Source organism: Triticum urartu, chromosome 5 (assembly GCF_003073215.2).
Source record: "Triticum urartu cultivar G1812 chromosome 5, Tu2.1, whole genome shotgun sequence".
NCBI lineage: Eukaryota > Viridiplantae > Streptophyta > Magnoliopsida > Poales > Poaceae > Triticum > Triticum urartu.
In genome coordinates, this window is record NC_053026.1 from 341219041 (window position 1) to 341244629 (window position 25589).

Genomic DNA, 25589 nt, shown 5'->3' on the forward strand with positions numbered 1-25589 from the left:
ATATCTTAAAGAAGCTGTCAATCTTACCCGCCAGGTTCCAAGAAGTCAAGCGCTCCTATGCTAGAGCCGGGGCTTTAACTACCATAAGCCGCTCCAAGGCTTGGGTGCCAGATCTAGACCCGACGGATGTAGCCAGAGGGTACCCCACGATAAAGGAAGACGGGTCGCTGTTTGAACATGATGACTTTGTTGCTTACGTGAGGGAGGTGTGACCTCAGGCCACCATTCTTGGAGATGAAACAAATATTGACAAATACTAGCTGGGTTTTGACTTGGACAATAAGAAGATGGCGACTCCCTCCTACAAAGTGACCGACCTTATCCCACCGGTTCGTCAACATACATTTGCTCTGGATATTGATCCAGCTGGCTTGATTGATGAAGAAGCAGAATTTACCGCTGTAGACGATTTTGACTGGTCAAAATCTAACTTCCAATTAGCAGAAGGTGGTGAGCCGGCGAGGGAGGAGTGAAGACCATCTTCATGGGCTTTTAAAAGACTTGTAATAGATTAGCTGTGAAAACACTGCATAATTTGCCTATGCCATCGCGCATAAGACACCGTGTGTGATTCTGTGTTTTCTGATGTCAATATATGCATCATATTTATGGTTGTCCCTGCAATATTTCTGCTCTGTTCCTGTAGATAAAAGGGAAAAACTAGCTTGGCGGCTTAGTACCGAACGGGTCAGAATACCCAGTCTATAGCCAATATTTTTATCATAGTAGAAAACAGAACCAGTCGTAAAAAGAAAACAAGGTTGAAATAACCTTTGACTAATACAGAAGGAAACTGTTCATAAACAATAGCCATACCTGTATCTTTGACCTCCGGACCACCGGTTTATATGACCCGGGGATGCGGTTGATAATCAAGTCTTTGCGAGAAGTCAATGCTTCTGAATACCTCACGATTATCATGCCCTGGCGGCTTGTTGTCAAATAGTCGAGCCAGTGAAAAGACCATGATTGAGTATTTTGAAATTGAGTCAACAAAAAACCAATAAGACAAATAAAAGGTGGTAACCAAAATTAGCCTTGTAACTAAAGATTGGGGGTTTTCTGATTCGAATATGATCAGTAAACTGGACCAAAGGGGTTAAGCTAAGATTTGAATACGATCATATATCCCCCAGTGGCTTTGGCGTTGCGCCGATCAAGAGGGTGCCGATGGCTATGTTCTCTTTGGTTTGAATACGACCTATGTTTGAACAGGAAGCCCCAAATGACCTTGAGAGGTTTTTAACGACCCTGATTCGAATACGATCCAAGTCAGACCCAAAAAGGGGTTAAGTTGTGATTCAAATACGATCAAGAAGCCCCCTAATGAGTTTGGCTTTGAGCCGATAAAGAGGGTTACGACAGCTATGTTCTCTTTGGTTCGAATACGACCTATGTTTGAACAGGAAGCCCCCAAGTGACCTTGATAGTTTGCAGCTAGATTCAAATACGATCATAAGCCGGACCAAAAAAAGTTAGACTTAATTCAAATATGATCAGCTCCTTAATAGTCATTTGAAAATAGTAGTAAAAAATAGTAAATATGCGTAATCTTTGAAAAGAAAAGAGACCGATGGTCCTGCTTTATTACTTATCATAGTATATACAACCTCAAAATATGTACATGATGAGAGCCGGTGGCTGAGGTGTAGTATGGCCGAAGTTGAGCAATGTTCCACGGCTGGCGGGTCTCCTCTTCCGACTTACATGAGTCTTTGTGCTCTCGAACGTCGATGAGGTAATATGACCCGTTGTTTAAGTTCTTGCTGACCACAAAGGGTCCTTACCAAGGAGGGGATAGCTTGTGTGCATCTAATGGATCCTGGATGAGCTGGAGCACCAGGTCACCTTCTTGAAAAGTCCTGGACTTAACCCGGCGGCTGTGATAACGGTGCAGGTCCTGTTGATAAATTGTTGATCGAGCCGCTGCTAAGTCTCTTTCCTCATCTAACAAGTCAAGTGCATCCTGTCTGGCTTGTTCATTGTTAGCTTCAACATAAGCCGCCACACGGAGCGAGTCATGACGGATGTCACTAGGCAACACTGCTTCCGCTCCATAAACCATGAAGAAAGGTGTATAACCTGTAGAGCTGTTAGGGGTGGTGTTGATACTCCACAGCACTGAGGGTAACTCCTCTACCCAACAACCCGGCGTTGGCTGCAAGGGAACCATAAGCCGGGGCTTGAGGCCTTTTAAGATTTCCTGATTTGCTCTCTCAGCCTAAGCATTGGATTGAGGATGAGCTATAGAAGAAACATCAAGCCGGATATGCTCGCGCTGACAGAACTCCTCCATAGCCCCTTGGGATTGATTAGTGCCATTGTCAGTGATAATGCTGTGTGGAAAACCAAAACGGAAGATCACCTTTTTCATGAACTGAACCGCTGTGGCAGCATCACACTTACTCACTGGTTCTGCCTCAACCCACTTTGTGAATTTGTCAACTGCCACTAAAAGATGTGTCTTTTTATCCTTAGACCTTTTGAAAGGTCCAACCATGTCAAGCCCCCAGACCACAAATGGCCAAGTGATTGGAATCATCCGCGGCTCTTGAGCCGGCACATGTGCTCGTCGTGCGAATTTTTGACATCCATCACATCTACTGACCAGATCTTCTGCATCAGCGTGAGCCATCAACCAGTAAAAACCATGACGGAAAGCTTTGGCCACCAAAGATTTTGACCCGGCGTGATGACCACAATCGCCTTCATGGATCTCACGAAGTATTTCTTGGCCTTCTTCAGGGGAAACACACCGCTGAAACACTCCAGAGACGCTGCGGTGGTATAGTTCTCCGTCAGAAATCGTCATTGACTTAGACCGCCGGGTTATCTGTCGGGCCAGGGTCTCATCCGCTGGCAGCTCGCCCGGGTCATGTAAGCCAAGAACGGCACTGTCCAATCTGGGATGATGTGAAGAGCCGCCACCAACTGCACCTCTGGGTCAGGAACGGCTAGATCTTCTTCTGTAGGTAACTTAACAAACGGGTTATGCAAAATATCCAAAAAGGTGTTAGGTGGCACCGGCTTACGCTGAGATTCCAACTGGCTTAAAGCATCAGCCGCTTCGTTCTTCCTACGGTCAATGTGCTCCACCTGATAACCTTTAAAATGCCCTACAACAGCATCAACTTCATGGCGATAAGCCACCATGAGAGGATCTTTGGAATCCCACTTGCCTGACACTTGTTGAGCTACCAAATCTGAGTCACCAAGACACCGGACCCGGCTCAGGCTCATCTCTTTAGCCATTCAAAGACCATGGAGCAACACTTCATATTCCGCTGCATTCTTAGTGCAAGGAAACATCAGCCGCAACACATAACAAAATTTGTCACCTCGAGGGGAGGTTAAAACAACTCCAGCCCCCGAGCCTTCCAACTGTCTGGAACCATCAAAGTGAATAGTCCAATATGTGTTGTCTGGTTTCTCCTTCGGCATCTGCATCTCTGTCCAGTCATTAATAAAGTCAACTAGTGCTTGAGACTTGATCGCAGTACGTGGTACATACTTCAACCCATGAGACCCAAGCTCAATGGCCCACTTGGCGACTCGTCTAGTGGCTTCTCTATTTTGAATGATGTCTCCAAAAGGAGCAGAGCTAACCACAGTGATTGGGTGACCCTGAAAGTAATGTTTGAGCTTCCGTCTCGCCATGAACACGCCATACACAAGCTTCTGCCAATGTGGATATCTTTGTTTAGATTCAATCAACACCTCACTGACGTAGTAAACCAGCCGTTGAACCGGATGTTCCTTGCCAACCTCCTTGCACTCCACCACAATTGCGACACTAACAGCTCGTGAGTTGGCGGCTACGTATAACAATAGCGGCTCTTTCTCAACTGGAGCAGCAAGGACCGGCAGCTCAGCAAGTTGTTTCTTCAGATCCTCAAAAGTAGAGTTTGCAGCATCGCTCCAAACAAAATCATCTGCTTTCTTCATCAACTGATACAAAGGCATCGCCTTCTCCCCTAACCGGCTTATGAACCGGCTCAAAGCAGCAACACGACCCGCCAGCCGTTGAACGTCATTAATGCATGTTGGTTTGGCCAGGGATGTGATTGCCTTAATCTTCTCTGGGTTAGCTTCAATACCGCGGTTGGACACCAAAAAACCCAAGAGCTTGCCCGCTGGGACTCCAAAAACACACTTGGCCGGGTTAAGCATCATTTTGTAGACTCGGAGGTTATCAAAGGTCTCTTTCAGATCTGTGACCAAGGTTTCCTCTTTCCTGGACTTTACCACTATATCATCCACGTAAGCATGAACATTATGCCCAATCTGATTATGAAGGCAATTCTCCATACACCATTAATAAGTTGCCTAGGCACTCTTGAGCCCGAAGGGCATAGACACATAGCAGAAGGCTCCAAACGGAGTGATGAAAGTTGTCTTCTCCTGGTCCTTGACTGCCATCTTGATCTGATGATAACCTGAATAAGCATCCAAAAAACTCAAACGTGCGCAACCCGCCATAGCATTGATGATCTGATCAATACGGGGGAGAGCAAAAGGGTCAGCCGGACAAGCCTTATTTAAATCGGTGTAATCCACACACATACGCCAGGTGCCGTTCTTTTTTAGTACAAGCACCGGGTTGGCCAACCACTCTAGGTGAAAGACTTCCACAATGAACCCGGCCACCAAGAGCCGGGCCACCTCTTCTCCGATGGCCTTGCGCCTTCCTCGTTGAATCGTCGGAGAAATTGCCTGACCGGCTTAAACTTTGGATCAATATTGAGAGTGTGCTCAGTGAGTTCTCTCGGGACACCCAGCATGTCAGAAGGTTTCCATGCAAAGATGTCCCGGTTCTCATGGATGAACTCGATGAGCGCGCTTTCCTATTTTGGATCCAAGTTGGCACTGATGATGAACTGCTTGGATGAGTCGTCCGGCACAAAATCAACTGTCTTGGTGTCATCAGCTGACTTGAATTTCAACACCTGTTCATGCTCCATTGTTGGCTTCTTTAAAGATGTCATGTCTGCCGGGTCAACATTATCTTTATAAAACTTTAGCTCCTCTATTGCACAAACAGACTCAGCGTATGCAGCATCTCCTTCTTCACACTCCAGGGCTATTTTCCGGCTTCCATGTACTGTAATGGTGCCCTTATAACCCGGCATCTTGAGCTGTAGATACACATAACATGGCCGAGCCATGAACTTGGCGTAAGCCGGCCGTCCAAACAAAGCATGATATGGGCTTTTGATCTTAACCACCTCAAAGGTTAATTTCTCCGCTCTGGAATCATATTCATCCCCAAAGGCTACTTCCATTTCAATCTTTCCAACTGGGTATGCCTACTTGCCAGGTACCACACCGTGAAAAACAATGTTGGATTGCTTAAGACTCTTATCAGTCAACCCCATCCGACGAAACGTCTCATAGTAGAGGATATTGATGCTACTGCCTCCATCCATGAGCACTTTGGTGAATTTATATCCACCAACCTGAGGCACTACTACCAAGGCCAAGTGACCCAGATTGTCTACCCCGGGAGGATGATCCTCTCTACTCCACACAATAGGTTGTTCTGACCACCGTAAGTAACGCGGAATCGCCGGCTCAATGGCATTGACAGCCCTCTTGTGAAGCTTTTGGTCCCTCTTGCACAAGCTAGTGGTAAATACATGATATTGCCCACTGTTCAACTGTTTTGGGTTGCTCTGATATCCAGATTGCTGCTGATTACCTTGGCCAGGTTGTGGATTATAACCTCCTTGGTTACCCGTATGACCCTGACCGTGAAAGCCGCCTCCACCTGAACCGGCGGCCGGGCCATGAAAACCGCCTCCACCTGAACCGCCGCCAGGGCCGTGACTTCCATCAAATGTATTTGAATTTTTAAACGCCTTCATGATTGTGCAGTCCTTCCACAGATGGGTGGCTGGCTTCTCCCGGGTGCCATGTCTTGTACAAGGTTCATTCAATAGTTGCTCAAGGGTGGGACCTGACCCGCCCGACCGAGGGGGTTGCCTACCCTTGCGCCGTTGATTATTGCCCTGCACATTGGTGTTAGCCACAAATTTGTCAGCCTTACGTTTATTACCTCCTTGATTCGCTGGGTTATGCTGGTGACCCTTGCCGTTGCCGTTCTTCTTTCCCTTCCCTGTCTTTTCTTCATCAGACACAGGGTCCTTGGTATTATCAGAATCAGCATACTTGACGAGAGCCGCCATCAACTGGCCCATGTCATTGCATTCACGTTTAAGCTGCCCCAGCTTCTGCTTCAGAGGTTCAAAACGGCAATTTTTCTCCAACATTAAGACTGCCGAGCCGGCATCCATCTTATCAGATGAATGAATTATCTCTTTGACCCGGCGCACCTAATGGGTTGTGGACTCACCTTCCTATTGTTTACAATTAGTCAGGTCCATGATGGACATAGGTTGTTTGCATGTGTCCTTGAAGTTCTGAATGAACCGGGCTTTTAACTATGCCCATGAGCCGATGGAATTGGGGGGCAATCCTTTTAGCCAAGTGTGAGCTGTTCCATCCAACATCATGGTGAAATACTTAGCCATTGCTGCGTCGCTGACCTCCAACAGCTCCATTGCCATCTCATAACTCTCAATCCAGGCCCCAGGCTACAAGTCGGCCGTGTAATTAGGCACCTTACAAGGCCCCTTGAAGTACTTTGGCAAACACTCATTACGTATGGCCGGCACCAGGCAAGTGACACCTCCGGTTCTTGTGGCCACTATTGCCTCAACCGAGGTTGCTGGATAAGCCGGAAAAGTCTGATGAGCCGCCTGGTCCGCTGCCAGTTGAACCACTCGCTCAGCCTCTTGTCGGATCCTCTCCTGATCCGCTAAGTTAAGGGCTCCAGTCTGTGCCGGCTCATGCCTGCGCGGCCGGTTGCGGCGTTGGGAATTGCTTGACATATCAGCTGAATCCATATGCCTACTGTAGCTTGGGCTCCAGCTCGGGCGAGGGGTTGAATGGATCCTGTCTCGACTGCAAGAGTACGCATCCTGCTGTGCCAGAGCTGTCTGAAGAAGTTCTCTCACCCTTCACATTTCAATCACCGCCGGAGAGTCGCCTTCCATCGAGAGAGCCTCCAAACGAGCCGACGCAGCAATGAGGTTTTCCAAAGGATTGGAGAAGTGACCCGGTGGTGTTGGCACATAATGAGGCGGAGAGGTATGTACACGAGGTGGTTCCATGGCGCGCGGCTGAACCGGTGCCCCGGGTGTCGTGATCCGAATTGCCTCCGGTGGGCTACTTGGGCCGGCCCCGGGCGTATGGAAAAGGTTCCTAGGATCGAGCGTTAGAGGTAGCCGTGACTGAGTTTTCTGATGCCTTCTTCTCATGACCTCATTTGAGGCATTCAGATCCACCGAGAGCCGGAAAGTCTCCGCTTGAAGCTGCTGAGCATGAGCGTCCAAAGCCGCCTGCTCCGCGGCCATCCTGACCTCTTCTGCTGCTAAATTCTCCTTAGCTTGTACCATCTCTTCACGTACGCGTGCCACCTCCGCGTCGTGCTGAACCTTATCCGCCGGCTCCACCATGGCAGTCAACAGAGCCGCCAGCTTATCTGTGAGGTCCATTAGAATCTGAGCCGGGGGCGCGCGGAGTCTCCTGACCTAGACGCTGCCGACCTGGTGGTTGTTGCTGCTGCAGCTGTGGAGTTCTGCCCGAGCTGCGTGCCTGCCATGAAGACTCCGGCCCGATTTGGCGGCTCAAAGGGGTCCGGAATACTGCCGCCATCGGAACAGCCCCCGAGCATGCCATCCTGCAGCTGATACAAAGAGTCTGTCTCGCCCGTTGATGATGTAGCGTCAGAACAGATGGCCGTCTCACCGCCATCCATCGATCCTTCAGAGTATTCGCCGTCGTGGATGCAACCTACGAAGGCATGCTTCACGATAGATTGAACACGGGTGGACCTCGTGCACTGAGCCATTTTGACGAGGTTGGTGTGGACGTCCGGCTCAGGGCCCAATTCGCCGATCCGGCCGATGAAGACATGAATTCCGCCGAAGGGGACCCGATATCTGTACTCGATTGAGCCGGCCTCGGGGCCCCAGCCTTCGTCGTTGATGTAGAGCTTGCCGCAACGACTCTTGGTCATCCGGCCCATAGCGTATCCCTTGAGCCCTTCGAAGTTGCCCTTCAAGAACTCAAATCCACCATGCGCTGGCCCCACGGTGGGTGCCAACTGACGTGGAATTGTCACGGCAGATGTCCTCGAAGGACTTAGTCGTAGGGCCATCGCAATTAGGAATCTTAAAGGGGTTAATCGGGACAAAGGACATGAGAGGTTTTATACTAGTTCGGCCCCTTGCGATGAAGGTAAAAGCCTACGTCTAGTTGTGTTGATATTGCTGGGTTTTCGATCACCAAGAGGCTAGTTCACTGGCTTGGTTATCGATCTCTTGTTTCTTGCCCTAAGCCGCCACCGGGTCGTCCCCTTATATACACGGGTTGACGCCTGGTGGCCTACAGAGTCCCAGCCGGCTCATAAATCGTGTCCGGCTCGGTGACTTCTTTTACCTGCCTTTCCTTACAAGTCTTTCCTTATATACGACGGTTTACAATATTGGGCCTTAAGCCGCCTCTAGGCCTTTAGGCCTTCTATAAGTTTTAATAAACTATCACCTTGAATTTTTACTGGGCTTCCTTTGTGACCCGCCATTGGGGCTGACCCGGCCCCTCCTGGGCGGGTCATAACCGATAGCTATATCCCCAACACTTTCGGATCTGTGGTAGAAGGTGTTCCCATTTGTTTCCTTAGGGTATGCTATGAAGGCGCACTTCTCTGATCTGGGTTCGAGCTTATCAGGCTGAAGCCTTTTGACATAAGTGTCGCAACCCCAAATTTTAAGAAACGAGAGCTTAGGTTTCTTGCCAAACCATAGTTCATACGGTGTTGTCTCAACGGATTTAGACGGTGCCCTATTTAACGTGAATGTAGCTGTCTCTAATGCATAAGCCCACAAAACGACAGTGGTAAATCGGCAAGAGACATCATAGAACGCACAATATCTAATAAAGTACGGTCACGGCATTCGGATACACCATTACGTTGTGGTGTTCTAGGTGGCGTGAGTAGTGAAACTATTCCACATTGTTTTAAATGAAGGCCAAACTCACAACTCAAATATTCGCCTCCGCAATCAGATCATAGAAACTTTTATTTTTCTTGTTACGATGATTCTCCACTTCACTCTGAAATTCTTTGAACTTTTCAAATGTTTCAGACTTGTGTTTCATTAAGTAGATATACCCATATCTACTCAAATCATCTGTGAAGGTGAGAAAATAACGATACCCGCCGTGTGATTCAACACTCATCGGACCGCATATATCGGTATGTATTATTTCCAATAAGTCATTAGCTTGCTCCATTGTTCTGGGGAACGGAGTTTTAGTCATCTTTCCCATGAGGCATGGTTCACAAGTATGAAATGATTCATAATCAAGTGATTCCAAAAGCCCATCTGCATGGAGTTTCTTCATGCGCTTTACACCAATATGACCTAAACGACAGTGCCACAAGTATGTTGCACTATCATTATCAACTTTGTATTTTTTGGCATCAATATTATGAATATGTGTATCACTACAATCGAGATTCAGTAAACCATTAACATTGGGTGTATGACCATCGAAGGTTTTATTCATGTAAACAGAACAACAATTATTCTCTGACTTAAATGAATAACCGTATTGCAATAAACATGATTCAATCATATTCATTCTCAACACAAACACCAAATAACATTTATTTAGGTTCAACACTAATCCCGAAGGTAGAGGGAGTGTGTGATGGTGATTGTATCAACCTTGGAATCACTTCAAACACACATCGTCACCTCGTCCTTAACTAGTCTCTGTTCATTCTGCAACTCCCGTTTCGAGTTACTAATCTTAGCAACTGAACTGGTATCGACTACCCAGGGGTTGCTAAGAACACTAGTAAAGTACACGTCAATAATATGTATATCAAATATACCTTTGTTCACTTTGCCATCCTTCTTATCCGTCAAGTATCTGGGGCAGTTCCACTTCCAGTGATCATTCCCTTTGTAGTAGAAGCACTCAGTTTCAGGCTTGGGTCCAGCTTTGGGCTTCTTCCCGGGAGTGGCAACTTGCTTGCCATTCTTCTTGAAGTTCCCTCTCTTTCCCTTGCCCTTTTTCTTGAAACTAGTGGTCTTGTTAACCATCAACATTTGATGCTCTTTCTTGATTTCTACCTTCGCCGATTTTAGCATCGTGAAGAGCTCGAGAATCGTTTTCGTCATCCCTTGCATGTTATAGTTCATCATGAAGTTCAAGTAGCTTGGTGATGGTGACTAGAGAACTCTATCAATCACTATCTTATCTGGAAGATTAACTCCCACTTGATTCAAGCGATTGTAGTAATCAGACATTCTGAGTACATGCTCACTGACTGAACTATTCTCCTCCATCTTGTAGGCAAAGTACTTGGTAGAGGTCTCATGCCTCTCAATACGGGAATGAGTCTGAAATACCAATTTCAGCTCTTGGAACATCTCATATGCTCTGTGGCGTTCAAAATGTTTTGAAGTCCCGGTTCTAAGCCGTAAAGCATGGTGCACTAAACTATCAAGTAGTCATCAGATCGAGCTTGCCAAACATTCATAACATCTGCATCTGCTCCTGCAATAGGTTTGTCACCTAGCGGTGCATCAAGGACATAATTCTTCTGCTCAGCAATGAGGATAATCCTCAGATCACGGACCCAGTCTGCATCATTGCTACTATAGGAACAAATCAAAAATAGGGGAGCTATATCGTGAGATATTGATCTACAACATAGATATGCAAATACTATCAGGACTAAGTTCATGATAAATTAAGTTCAATTAATCAAATTACTTAAGAACTTCCACTTAGATAGACATCCCTCAAGTCATCTAAATGATACGTGATCTAAATCAACTAAACCATGTCCAATCATCACGTGAGATGGAGTAGTCATCAATGGTGAACATCTCTTTGTTGATCATATCTACTATACGATTCACGTTCGACCTTTCGGTCTCCAGTGTTCCGAGGCCATGTCTATACATGCCAGGCTCGTCAAGTTTAACCCGAGTATTCTGCATGTGCAAAACTGTCTTGCACCCATTGTATATGAATGTAGAGTCTATCACACCCGATCATCACGTGGTGTGTCAACATGATTAACTGTCGCAACGGTGCATACTCAGGGAGAACACGTATACCTTGAAATTTAGTTAAGGGATCATCTTATAATGCTACCGCCATACTAAGCAAAATAAGATGTATAAAAGATAAACATCACATGCAATCAAAATATGTGACATGATATGGCCATCATCATCTTGTGCTTTTGATCTCCATCTCCAAAGCATCGTCATGATCTCCATCGTCACCAACTTGACACCTTGATCTCCATCGTAGCGTCGTGGTCGTCTCGCCAACTATTGCTTCTATAACTATCGCTAACACATAGTGATAAAGTAAAGCAATTACATGGCGTTTGCATTTCATACAATAAAGAGACAACCATAAGGCTCCTGCCGGTTGTCAGATATCTTACAAAACATGATCATCTCATACAATAACATTTATCACATCATGTCTTGACCATATCACATCACAACATGCCCTACAAAAACAAGTTAGACGTCCTCTACTTTGTTGTTGCAAGTTTTACGTGGCTGCTACGGGCTTCTAGCAAGAACCGTTCTTACCTACGCATCAAAACCACAATGGTGTTTCATCAAGTTTGTTGTTTTAACCTTCTTCAAGGACCGGCCGTAGTCAAATTCGATTCAACTAAAGTAGGAGAAACAGACACCTGCCAGCCACCTTTATGCAAAACTAGTTGCATGTCTGTCAGTGGAATCGGTCTCATGAACGTGGTCATGTAAGGTTGGTCCGGGCCGCTTCATCCAACAATACCGCCGAATCAAAATAAAATGTTGGTGGTAAGAAGTATGGCTATCACCGCCCACAACTCTTTGTGTTCTACTCGTGCATATCATCTACGCATAGACCTGGCTCGGATGCCACTGTTGGGAAACGTAGCATGCAATTTCAAAAATTTCCTACGCTCACGCAAGATCTATCTAGGAGATGCATAGCAACGAGAGGGGGAGAGTTTTTCCATGTACCCTCGTAGACCGAAAGCGGAAGCTTTTCACAACGCGGTTGATGTAGTCAAACTTTCTTCTAGCTCCGACCAATCAAGCACCGAACATACGACACCTCCGAGTTCTGCACACGTTCAGCTCGGTGACGTCCCTCGCCTTCTTGATCCAGCAAGTTGTCGAGGTAGTAGATGAGTTTCATCAGCACGACGGCGTGGTGACGTGTAACACCCATGATGCGGCTATATCTCCCACGTGTCGGAGCATGACTTAGAGGCATAACCGCATAGTAGGCATGTCGCAAGAGGAGTAATCTTTACACATCCCATGTACTGAATAAGAAAGGGATAAAGAGTTGGCTTACAATCGCCACTTCACAACAATACATAAATATAGCATTACATCATCCATCATCCAGAATACAATCAAGGTCCGACTACGGAACCAACATAAATAAAGACGACCCCAAATTCATAGATCCCTGATCGTCCCAACTGGGCTCCTCTACTGATCGTCCGGAAAGGAAACATAGTAACGTCCCGAATCCTCGTCGAACTCCCACTTGAGTTCGGTCGCGTCCCCTGCACTGGCATCGTCGGCACCTGCATCTGGTTTTGGAAGTAATCTTTGAGTCACGGGGACTCAGCAATCTCACACCCTCGCGATCAAGACTATTTAAGCTTAAGGGGTAGGAAAAGGTAGTGAGGTGGAGCTGCAGCAAGCACTAGCATATATGGTGGCTAACTTACGCAAATGAGAGCGAGAAGAGAAGCAAAACACGGTCGAGAAGCTATAATGATCAAGAAGTGATCCTGAAACTACTTATGTTCAAGCATAACACGAGACCGTGTTCTCTTCCTGGACTCCGCCGAAAAGAGACCATCACGGCTACACACGCGGTTGATTCACTTTAATTAAGTTAAGTGTCATGTTTTCCACAACCGAATATTAACAAATTCCCATCTACCCATAACCGCGGGCACGACTTTCAAAAGTTCAAAACCCTGCAGGGGTGTCCCAACTTAGCCCATCACAAGCTCTCACGGTCAATGAAGGATATTCCTTCTAGCGGGAAGACCCGATCAGTCTCGGAATCCCGGTTACAAGACATTTCGACAATGGTAAAACAAGACCAGCAAAGCCACCCGACGTGCCGACAAATCCCGATAGGATTCACACGTATCTCATTCTTAGGGCAACACCGGATGAGACTAACTATGAGTAAAACCAAACCTCAAGTTTCCCTGAGGTGGCCCCGCAGGCAGCTCGGTTCGGACCAACACTCAGAGGAGCACTGGCCCGGGGGGTTTAAAATAAGATGACCCTTGAGTGTGCAGAACCCAAGGGAAGGTATATGGTGGTAGGTAGGCAAATGGTAAAACCAAGGTCGGGCCTTGCTGGAGGAGTTTTATTCAAAGCGAACTGTCAAGGGGTTCCCATAACACCCAACCGCATAAGGAACGCAAAATCAAGGAACATAACACCGGTATGACGGAAACTAGGGCGGGAAGAGTGGAACAAAACACCAGGCATAAGGTCGAGCCTTCCACCCTTTACCAAGTATATAGATGCATTAAAGTAAACAAGATATAATAATGATATCCCGACAATAATCATGTTCCAACAAGGAACAAACTTCAACTTCACCTACAACTAGCAACGCTATAAGAGGGGCTGAGCAAAGCGGTAACATAGCCAAACAACGGTTTGCTAGGACAAGGTGGGTTAGAGGTTTGACATGGCAATATGGGAGGCATGATATAGCAAGTGGTAGGTATCGCGACATAGCAATAGAGCGAGCAACTAGCAAGCAAAGATAGAAGTGATTTCGAGGGTATGATCATCTTGCCTGCAAAGTTCTCCGAGTTGACGTAAGCTTGATCCTCATAAGCGTACTCAATGGGTTACTCGATCATGTAGTCGTCTCCCGGCTCTACCCAAAGCAAGAACACAAGCAAAGGAAACGGCAATCAACCATGGTGCAATGCGCAAGCAACATGATGCAAAACATGGCATGATATGCAGGATGTGATATGCAATGCATATGCGTGTTCCAGAAGGAAAAGATTGATCAAGGCATCAACTTGGCAAACCAAGTGTGCCACTGGAAATATGAGTTGATTTCTGTCGAAATCGATATAAAGATCACCGGAATCGGATGCACGGTTTGCAAATGGCAAGCAAAACAAGAATGACACAATTCTGCGATCAACAGCACGATGCCATATAGAATGCACCAAGAAGCTAAGCTACTGCACTCCAACATAACAACAAAGCACATGGCAGTGACCTACTCAAGATGCTTGAAAAAAGATGAACACTGAGCTACGGCTAAATCACACAAGAGCAGGTTCAAACAAGCATGGCAAAAGTGTAAAAGATATCAGCTTCACAGACTTAGTGAAAATACTAACATGCCAGGAATTAACATCAGGAAGCAATGTTTAGAGCAAGATAACAACATGCTACAGGAACAGATCATAGCAAAACAAGGCATGGCATGAATCTAGTCAAAGCATAGAACAAACGTCCCTTACTGACCATAAGCCAAAAGGGCACAGAAAATATGATGGCACCCATGTAAACATAGCAAGTTCCATTAATAGATTCAGACTTAGCAGAAAACTGGACATGGCAAAACAGAATTATGAAACCATCTTTGCGAGCTCGATTCACTCATCACAAGGCATTGCATGACAAGATAAGCATACTAACAGCAAGAAGACCTGATCATGATGCTAACCAAAGCAAGAACAAGCTCATAGCATGCATGGATCAACTACAACAACCTTGGCAAAATTGATTAACACGTAAACAATCTGCCAGGAACATTTTATAGCAAAAGTAGCGCAAGATTAAGTCATGCTAGGGTACTCCATAAATTCAAACAGGGGCATGGATGGATAGAGCATAACCATATGTCCAAATCATCCTTACTTAACATACTCAAAAGAAGCATGGATCTCTCTGTAGCAACATTAATACATGGCATAAAAATAACAGCAGGGAAATGCCTTAGTGAAATTCTAAGTCCCTGAAATCAGCAATATCACGAGAGCTACTTTGCATGCTTGTGCTAGTCACCACAATGATCACAAAAATACATGGCATACACCCCTGTAAAGATGGCATGGCATAGACCAAAACACATGTAGAGCACATGACCATATGCAACACACAACAAATGTAGCAAAAATGACAAATGCTCATACTCTGCTAAGAATCAGCACCTAACATTTTATAGCACTCTTGCATCAATGATTTGGGCATCAAGATGGACTCAAACAAGCATGGAACAATGGAACAAAATGAATAACACATCATGATGAACATTTTGATATATTATGCATGCAAAACGGATCTACAAATGAGGAGTTACGACATGTTGAACAGTGCTTGAAAATATAGCAGATGAAAATGAATTGGGCGAAAATCGGGGTCAACCTAGGGTTAGACTGGATCTGGATCTGGATCTGGCACGGAGATCGAGGTTGGACAGAATCTCGCCGGAGTAGCAGTGTTGCGGTGGCCGGAGAGGACGGAGGAGCTCGCAGGCGAGAGGAACCGGCCGGATCCGGTGCTCGGCGCGGCGAGGGAGCAGCGAGGAGGCGCGGGTGGAGGTCGCCGGTCGGCGGCAGGGAGCTCGGTGGTCGGAGCGGGCGGCGTCGGCGGAGGGTTGGGGCGGCGCACCCCGGAGATGGCGCGGTGGCGTCGGGCGGAGAAGCGGGGAAGCGAGGCGGCGGCCGGGGCGCTCGGGCGGCGTCGGCGATGCGCGGGCCGCGCTGGCCTGCTGCGGGCCAGACGGCGGAGGTGGGTGGAGCGGACACGTGGTGGCACGCCAGTGGTGCGGGTGCGGTTTCGTCCGGCGATGGCCGGACGTGTCCGGCGGCGGAGAGGTCTAGGTTAGGGTTTCGTCTGCGCGAGAAAATGGAGGGGATCACATATTTATACATAGAAGGAGGTGGGAGTGTCCAAATGGAGAGCGATTTTCGGCCACGCGATCGTGATCGAACGGCCGAGAGGATGGAGGGGTTTTGGATGGGTTGTTGGGCCACTTTGGAGGGGTGTTGGGCTGCAACACACATGAGGCCTTTACGGTTCACCGGTTAACCGTTGGAGTATCAAACGGACTTCAAATGGCACGAAACGTGACAGGCGGTCTACCGGTGGTGTACCAAGGCCGCTGGGCAAATCTCGACCCATTCCGAGAAAGTTTAACACCCGCACACGAAAAGAGGCAAAAGGGGGCGCCGGAGGACGTAGGAGTGCCGGATCGCAAAACGGACAACGGGGAAAATGTTCAGATGCATGAGACGAATGCGTATGCAAATGCGATGCACATGATAACATGATATGAGATGCATGACATGGACAAAATGCAAAACAAAGACAAAAACCCAACCACGAATATCATAACTTAAAGCCGAAAATGGCAAGAGTCGGAGTACAAATATGGTAAGTTACATCCGGGGTGTTACATGACGGTCATGGTGAAGTGATCCACGCAGGGCTTCGCCTAAGCACTACGAAGATATGACCGGAGGCGTAAAGTGTGGAGGCGGGCGTCGCACACGACTAACAATTGATGTTGTGTGCTTGTGAGGCGCCCCGTCCCCACATATATATAGGTGGGAGCGGAGGCTGCCAGGGCGCCCTAGGGCTTGGCCGCCACCCCCAAGGGGCCCTGCCATGTCCTGCGCCCTCCTTTCCTTCTATACGGAAGGGGGAGGAAAGAGGGGAGAGGGGGAAGGAAGGGGGAATCCTATTCCCTCTCCTTCCTTTCCTCCTCCCATTTCCTTCTCCACTTAGGATGGCCTGCTATGGGGGGCACACCAGCCCCTTGTGGCTGGTGCATTCCCTCTGTTGGCCCATTAGGCCCATGACTTTTCCCGGGGCACCCGAAACACCTTTTGGTGACCCGATAAGTACCCGACACACTACGAAACACTTCCGATGTCCGAATACCATCGTCCTATATATCAATATTTATCTCCTGACCATTTTGAGACTCCTCTTAGTGTCCGTGATCTCATCCGGGACTCCAAACAACATTTGGTCACCAAATCACATAACTCATATAGTACTATATCGTCAACGAATGTTAAGCATGCGGACCCTACGGGTTCGAGAACTATGTAGACATGATCGAGACACCTTTTAGGTAAATAACCAATGGAACCTGGATGCTCATATTGGCTCGTACATATTCTACGAAGATCTTTATCGGTCGAACTGTTATGACAACATACACATTTGCCTTTGTCCGTTGATATGTTACTTGCCCGAGATTCGATCGTCGGTATCTCTATACCTAGTTCAATCTCGTTACTGGCAAGTCTCTTTACTTGTTCCGTAATACATTGTAACGCCCCGGACACACCCGCCGGTGGTCGTTACTCCTGGCAGGATCTAGACTGGCCCCATAGATCAATACTAGTCTTTTCTGTGTACTTTGTCCTCACTCGTGCGCACCCGGGAGCAACTTCCCGGTCAGTCACCCATCCTGAAACTACTCCAAGCTGAGCACGCTTAACTTTGGAGTTCTGTCAGAATGGGCTCCCGAAAAAGAAGGAATTCCTTATTGATATGAGTAGTCTATCATCCCTAATAAGCCAGGCAATCACATACACCCCCACTCAGAGGAACCGACATCCTCGTCGGGCCACAGGAACATTCACTCTTGGCACATACGTCTGTGCTTCCACTCCGGTACATGTGCCATACCGTGTGCCACGACGGGTCACAAACGTCAAGAACAACATGACCGCACACCTGTCCGCAAACATCCGTGTAACCGTGAGGGTCGGCTCTGATACCAACTTGTAACGCTCCGGACACACCCGTCGGTGGTCGTTACTCCTGGCGGGATCTAGACTGGCCCCACAGATCAATACTAGTCTTCTCAACGCACTTTATCCTCACTCGTGCGCACCCGGGAGCAACTTCCCAGTCGGTCACCCATCTTGAAACTACTCCAAGCTAAGCACGCTTAACTTTGGAGTTCTGTTAGAATGGGCTCCCGGAAAAGAAGGAATTCCTTATTGATATGAGTAGTCTATCTGACGGTGTCCTGGACTAGGGGGTACTCGCCACATCGTCTCCCGATCATTTGGATTGGGCCGAGGACCCCCATGGCCAGTTACTCATGGGCCAGTTCGGATAGCCGAGGACATATACGAGGAAGATTCCACAAGACTTGGTGATCAAGACAAGGACTCCTCTCCACCGACGTATTCGACAAGAACTCTTGTTATCCTAGGCCTCTGGTATGTTATATAAGTCGAGGCTAGGCTAGTCAATAGATGATTTTGGCATTATTCATCATACCCTTAGGTTTTAGACTCTGTACTCGATACTCCATCAATATAAACAAAGAGCAGGACGTGGGGTTTTACCTCCATCAAGAGGGCCCGGATCTGGGTAAACATCGTGTCCCCTGTCTCTTGTATCCATCGATCCATGATACACAGCTTGGGACCCCCTACCCAAGATCTGCCGGTTTTGACACCAACAATGGTGCTTTCATTGAGAGTTCCGCTGTGTGATCGACAAAGGATCGATGGCTCGCCTGCAGATCAACTGCGACTTCGGCATCTTCGTCACCAGCTCGACTGGTCACCTTGGTTCGACCAAGAACTGCGCCCCGTGTTCGGATCATCATGTTCGAACGAGGGCCTTCATCAAACATCAACTCCGATCTCTATCAAGATCATGGAGGGATCATCCATGGAGCTCGGGGCCTCAACGTCAACATTGCCCTCGAGCGACCGTGCTGTTTTTGTGGATAGCGAACTCAAATCTGCCGCCACCGCCTCCTCGAGTATCGCTTTGATGATTGCTTCGATGGGATTGTGCGGAATTGAGTCTACAACAACCATGAAAAATTTCATCGAGTTCCAATGGAGGAATCTCTGGCAATCTATGATATACCAGAGCCGTTTCAAATCTGGACGGGAATCTGGACGAGTTCGGAGCGTGGCGTCCAGAATCTAGATCGGGCGTCCTTTGGAAGATCCAACCGTTGATCGGCTGCGGAATTCCTCTATCTAGCACCCCTCAAAATTTCAGCTCGATCCGACCGTTAAAACTCCGGGGAACCTCCGATGAGCGCAACGATTTTCGAATCTGTTTTCTGCGCGAATACGGGTCCGATCAGAATTCATGTTTCTTTATGGACGTGATATTGGACAACCTTTTTAAGGAATTTTCTTCTATGGTATTGTGTAGTGTTTTTAAACACGTATCCATAAAATTTTAAGCCTCCTCCGAGATAATCTTCACCATCATGCTGGTGTCAAACCAGTCCGGTAGTATTGCTCCACGGCTGCCAGCCTGCGCTAGACACGTCACCGCTTTATTGAGCCGAGCTCAACTCCTTGGATCATCATCTCGGCAAGCCGAACAAGAGTTCGGCATCGCAAAGGAGAAATCATCATCAACGTCGCTGCCCCACGGACTACACGGAGCGGGCACACCGGCATCGCCACGCGGTAGCTGCATCAAGCTAGCGTCGATCGCATCACAAGTCTTGACATGCGTCGGCATCACCATGCTGCCTCTTTTTCAAATCATCATCAAACACGCCGACCTGTTTCGACACATCGGCTGACAGGTAGACTCCGGCATCTCTTCGGCGAGCCGCTCCAACACCTCGACTAGACCGGGGGCTTCATCATCCCTTCATCAACCTACTCCGGCGACTTTGGCATCACCAGCTGACCAGCTTTGTCACGATTAGCTGGACCGAGGGCTTTGTCTCGGCAAGCCAACCTTTGCCAGCATCGCCATGCCGGCGCTTTATCACCCATCAGGCAATGGGTGTGCGGATTGAGTCCCAATGTTGGGAGTCACCTTTCTTCGGATTGCTACAATAAATAAACCAGGTGCTGTTTTTCCCAGTAATTTTTGCTTGTTTAGGTCTATTCTCCCCAAAGAATTATTACTCCGGTTTGTTCCATCATCTCTACGCAGGCCTGTCAAATGGCGGCCGCATTATCGACGGTCACGCGGTGGTACGGTCAGTTTCCGTATATAGTCTGACAAACGCCGAATCCGGAACTCGGACCGGCATGTGAATTCAGGCTTTTGCCACGCCTTCATCGCGTCACGCCGACGCTCTGCATCAACATTGACTTCGGCGCCAGACCATATCTCTTTAAATAAATTATTTTTGCGAAAAGCAATTATGCAAGGATTATATATATATATATTATTCTTTTTGGACCGCACTATTTTATGCGTGTAGGTGATCGACTTCGACTGCGTTACGCGGTCGCTTCGGCAAGCCAACGCCACTGTCTCAAATTGGCATAAATCGGCTTGCGTGATCATCTTGTTTGTCGTGTTGCCATACCAACATGTTCGGTTACCTCGGGGACTTCGGCGTCGCCGAGAGAGCTCTACCTCATCGAGTGTTCGGCGCACATGCCATACTTCTTTTATTACTGACTTTGCATAAATTATTTATTGTGCAACAATTTTATTCATCATTATTACCATTATATCCGGTTTGCACTATTTTTTGTGCACAGGTAAATGAATCGAGTTGGGCAGTGCTGTCTCCTCGGCTGGACGGGAGGTTTTGTCAACACTTCATTAACCCGCACTGGGGGCTTCGGCGTCACTCTACCGGCCCGCTTTGGTCATGCTATGCCACCACTTCGGAGTGCCGAGCTCTTCGCCCCGCCACCTTGGGACTGGCTTGGGGGATGGAACCTTGTCCTGCATCAAGCTTGGACCGCGTCATCAATGCCGAACACATTAAAAAGCTAAGTAGCTTTCATGCTCAAAACTTTCGGCTTTAAATTTTTTTCCCGGTTCGACCAAGCGTCATACTTCCTTGTCAAAACTTTGTCTATACGCACAAATTCAAATACCCCGTTTACTTGGGGGCTTCCTTCATGAAGCTTTTCCTCTTGCATATGATTATACTTGTACGGTTTCGTTCCTTGTTCGTATATTACGCCACAATATGCACCATATTGACTTAAGTGTTCCGCAAGTTGGGTTGCCTGGCTCCTGTGCTTACCCCTGCGTTCCCGATTGTTCATCTAGGGAGTAAAGGGAGCACATCTGCGATTGTCACGACCGGGTCATCCGAGCTCTGACCTCAGACTGGATGAAGCCGAAAGCTAGTGCTCTTATTGTTTTCAATCATGGTCGGCACACAACGGAACTCATGAGTACAAAAAATCTATTGCACAAGTCTTATAGTAATAATGAGCACCGAAGAAAGGTATCGGTGGGGGTACTATTTTCTTCAAAGATGCTTCTTACACTTCGTCAGTAATATAGCATAAGTTCCCTGAGCGCGCTTTGTCTGTTACAGCCTTATGGCCTGATTGCCTGGTCATTGGAAACACCGTCGATACTCTCGACAGGTGGAGTACATAACACTTTTCAGCCCTTGGCCGAAGAGGGAGAAGCCAACGGTTGGTTAAGACGCGTTTAAAGTTCGGGTGAACACATATATGATATAAGTACTTCGGTACATACAATCATTATACATAAAATTCTTTTACCCAAGTCAATTGGGGGATCTTAAAATTTATATGAGTTGTTTTATAGTAAATGTGTTTTCTTCTTGGTCGTTGCAAAGTCTTTTTCTACCGCTCCTTTTTCGACTCGAGTTTATGGTCAATAGCCGGATAGCCTATCTTCTCTCTGAAAGCCGCTTGAGTTTAGTTTGCTAAATTGTCCTCAGAGAAGTACTCCACCTTTTGGATAAGGAGCTTGAAGCCGTAGGCTGACCCGCGTGAAGTCTTGAGATCGGATGTGTCATGTTAAAGCACGATAGAAGCACATTTTTTTTCCAATTTTAGGATTGGCACCGGACACTTGATCTTGTTCGGACGTCAAGTTTTTACTGACGTTTTTTTTGGTTTTCCAAGCTTATGGCACTTTCAAACTATTTGTGTGTTTTCAGCACAAGTCTCGCAGTGCAACGCCGGACACCTTTAGAGATTCGGCAAAAACATTCTCGGATATTGCTATATATGCATCGGTTTCGAATTGTGTCTTCGGTCAATAGTTGGGTTGCCCGGCTCCTGCGCTTGCCTCCTACGTTCCGCTTTGTTCGGTGCTACCTCTTGAGCACTGTGTTGGATTTCCCCGAAGAGGAAGGGATGATGCAGCAAAGTAGCGTAAGTATTTCCCTCAGTTTTTGAGAACCAAGGTATCAATCCAGTAGGAGGCTACGCTCAAGTCCCTTGTACCTACACAAAAACAATAGCTCAATGCAACCAACGCGCTTAGGGGTTGTCAATCCCTTCACGGTCACTTACGGAAGTGAGATCTGATAGAGATGATAAATATTATTTTTGGTATTTTTGGTATAGAGATGCAAAGTGAAAAGTAAAAGGCAAAGTAAAAGCAAAGCAATAATAAAAGTGATGGAGATTAATATGATGAGAAAGAGACCCGGGGCCATAGGTTTCACTAGTGGCTTCTCTCAAGAGCATAAGTATTCTACGGTGGGTGAACAAATTACTGTTGAGCAATTGACAGAATTGAGCATAGTTATGAGAATATCTAGGTATGATCATGTATATAGGCATCACGTCCGAGACAAGTAGACCAAAACGATTCTGCATCTACTACTATTACTCCACTCATCGACTGCTATCCAGCATGCATCTAGAGTATTAAGTTAAAAACAGAGTAACGCCTTAAGCAAGATGACATGATGTAGAGGGATAGTTTCATGCAATATGATAAAAAAACCCATCTTGTTATCCTCGATGGCAGCAATACAATAAGTGCCTTGCTGCCCCTTCTGTCACTGGGAAAGGACACCGCAAGATTGAACCCAAAGCTAAGCACTTCTCCCATGGCAAGAACAACCAATCTAGTAGGCCAAACCAAACTGACAATTCGAAGAGACTTGCAAAGATAACCAATCATACATAAAAGAATTCAGAGAAGATTCAAATATTATTCATAGATAGACTTGATCATAAACCCACAATTCATCGGTCTCAACAAACACACCGCAAAAAGAAGATTACATCGAATAGATCTCCACAAGAGAGGGGGAGAACATTGTATTGAGATCCAAAAAAAGAGAAGAAGCCATCTAGATACTAACTATGGACCCGTAGGTCTGAAATAAACTACTCACACTTCATCGGAGAGGCTTGGATGATGATGTAGAAGCCCTCCGTGATCGATGCCCCCTCCGACGGAGCTCCGGAACAGGCCCCAAGATGGGATCTCGTGGATACAGAAAGTTTCAGCGGTGGAATTAGGTTTTTGGCTGTCCCCGATCGTTTGGGGGTACGTGGATATATATAGGAGGAAGAAGTACGTCGATGGAGCTTCGAGGGGCCCACGAGGCAGGGGCGTGCCGTAGGGGGCGCGCCCTCCACCCTCGTGATCGCCTCATGGCTTTCTTGACGGAGGGTCCAAGTCTCCTGGATCTTATCTAATGAGAAAATCACGTTTCCGAAGGTTTCATTCCGTTTGGACTCCGTTTGATATTCTGTTTCTCCGAAACACTGAAATAGGCAAAAAAAAACAGCAATTCTGGGTTGGGCCTCCGGTTAATAGGTTAGTCCCAAAAAATTATATATAAAAGTGGAAAATAAAGCCCAATATAGTCCAAAACAGTAGATAATATAGCATGGAGCAATCAAAAATTATAGATACGTTGGAGACGTATCAAGCATCCCCAAGCTTAATTCCTGCTCGTGCTCGAGTAGGTAAATGATAAAAATAGAATTTTTGATGTGGAGTGCTACTTGGCATAATTTTAATGTAATTCTTCTTAATTGTGGTATGAATATTCAGATCCGAAAGATTCAAGACAAAAGTTCATATTGACATAAAAATGATAATACTTCAAGCATACTAACTAAGCAATTATGTCTTCTCAAAATAACATGGCCAAAGAAAGTTCATCCCTACAAAATCATATAGTTTAGTCATGTTTCATTTTTGTCACACAAGAATGATATCATCATCCACAACCCCGATGACAAGCCAAGCAATTGTTTCATACTTTAGTAATCTCAAACCTATAAACTTTCACGCAATATATGAGTGCGAGCCATGGACATAACACTATAGGTGGAATAGAATATAATGAGGGGGTTATGTGGAGAAGACAAAAAAGGAGAAAGTCTCACATCAGCGAGGCTAATCAATGGGCTATGGAGATGCCCACCGACTGATGTTAATGCAAGGAGTAGGGATTACCATGCAACGGATGCACTAGAGCTATAAATGTATGAAAGCTCAACAAAAGAAACTAGTGGGTGTGCATCCAACTTGCTTGCTCACGAAGACCTAGGGCACTTGAGGAGGCCCATTGTTGGAATATACAAGCCAAGTTCTATAATGAAAAATTCCCACTAGTATATGAAAGTGATAACATGAGAGACTCTCTACTATGAAGATCATGGTGCTACTTTGAAGCACAAGTGTGGTAAAAGGATAGTAACATTGTCCCTTCTCTCTTTTTATCTCATTTTTTTGGGCCTTCTCTTATTTTTTTATGGCCTTTCTCTTTTTTTATGGTCTTTCCTTTTTTTTTTCCTCACTTGGGACAATGCTCTAATAATGATGATCATCACACTTTTATTTATTTACAACTCGATACTAGAACAAAGATGACTCTATATGAATGCCTCCGGCGGTGTACCGGGATATGCAATGAACCAAGAGTGACATGTATGAAAGAATTATGAACGGTGGCTTTGCCACAAATACTATGTCAATTACATGATCATGCTAAGCAATATGACAATGATGAATGTGTCATGATGAACGGAATGATGGAAAGTTGCATGGTAATATATCTCGGAATGGCTATGGAAATGCCATAATAGGTAGGTATGGTGGCTGTTTTAAGGAAGATATAAGGAGGTTTATATGTGAAAGAGCGTATCATATCACGGGTTTTGGATGCACCGGCGAAGTTTGCGCCAACTCTCAATGTGAGAAAGGGCAATGCACGGTACCGAAGAGGATAGCAAGGATGGAAGGGTGAGAGTACGTATAATCCATGGACTCAACATTAGTCATAAAGAACTCACATACTTATTGCAAAAATCTACAAGTCATCAAAAACCTCGGTACTACGCGCATGCTCCTAGGGGGATATATTGGTAGGAAAAGACCATCGCTCGTCCCCGACCGCCACTCATAAGGAAGACAATCAAATAACACCTCATGTTTCAAATTTTTTGCATAATGTTTACCGTATGTGCATGCTACGGGACTTGCAAACCTCAACACAAGTATTTCTCAATTTCACAACTACTCAACTAGCATGACTTTGATATTATTACCTCCATATCTCAAAACAATCATCAAGCATCAAACTTTTCTTAGTATTCAACACACTCATAAGAAAGTTTTATTGTTAATCTTGCATACCAAGCATATTAGGATTTTAAGTAAATTACCATGCTATTAATACGCTCAAAATAATCTAAGTGAAGCATGAGAGATCAATAGTTTCTATAAAACAAATCCACCACCGTGCTCTAAAAGATA

At 46.4% G+C, this 25589-nt stretch overlaps 1 protein-coding gene across 1 annotated transcript in view; it reads left to right on the plus strand.

Moving 5' to 3' along the window:
• Nucleotides 1-287: 287 nt before the first annotated feature.
• The window catches only part of LOC125507025 (acetyl-CoA acetyltransferase, cytosolic 1-like), a 42269-nt gene continuing 16967 nt past the window's right edge, over nucleotides 288-25589 (plus strand). Inside the window, exon 1 of the mRNA XM_048671726.1 lies at nucleotides 288-450. Coding sequence (XP_048527683.1) covers nucleotides 288-450 — 163 coding nt within the window. The remainder of the gene's footprint in view (nucleotides 451-25589) is intronic.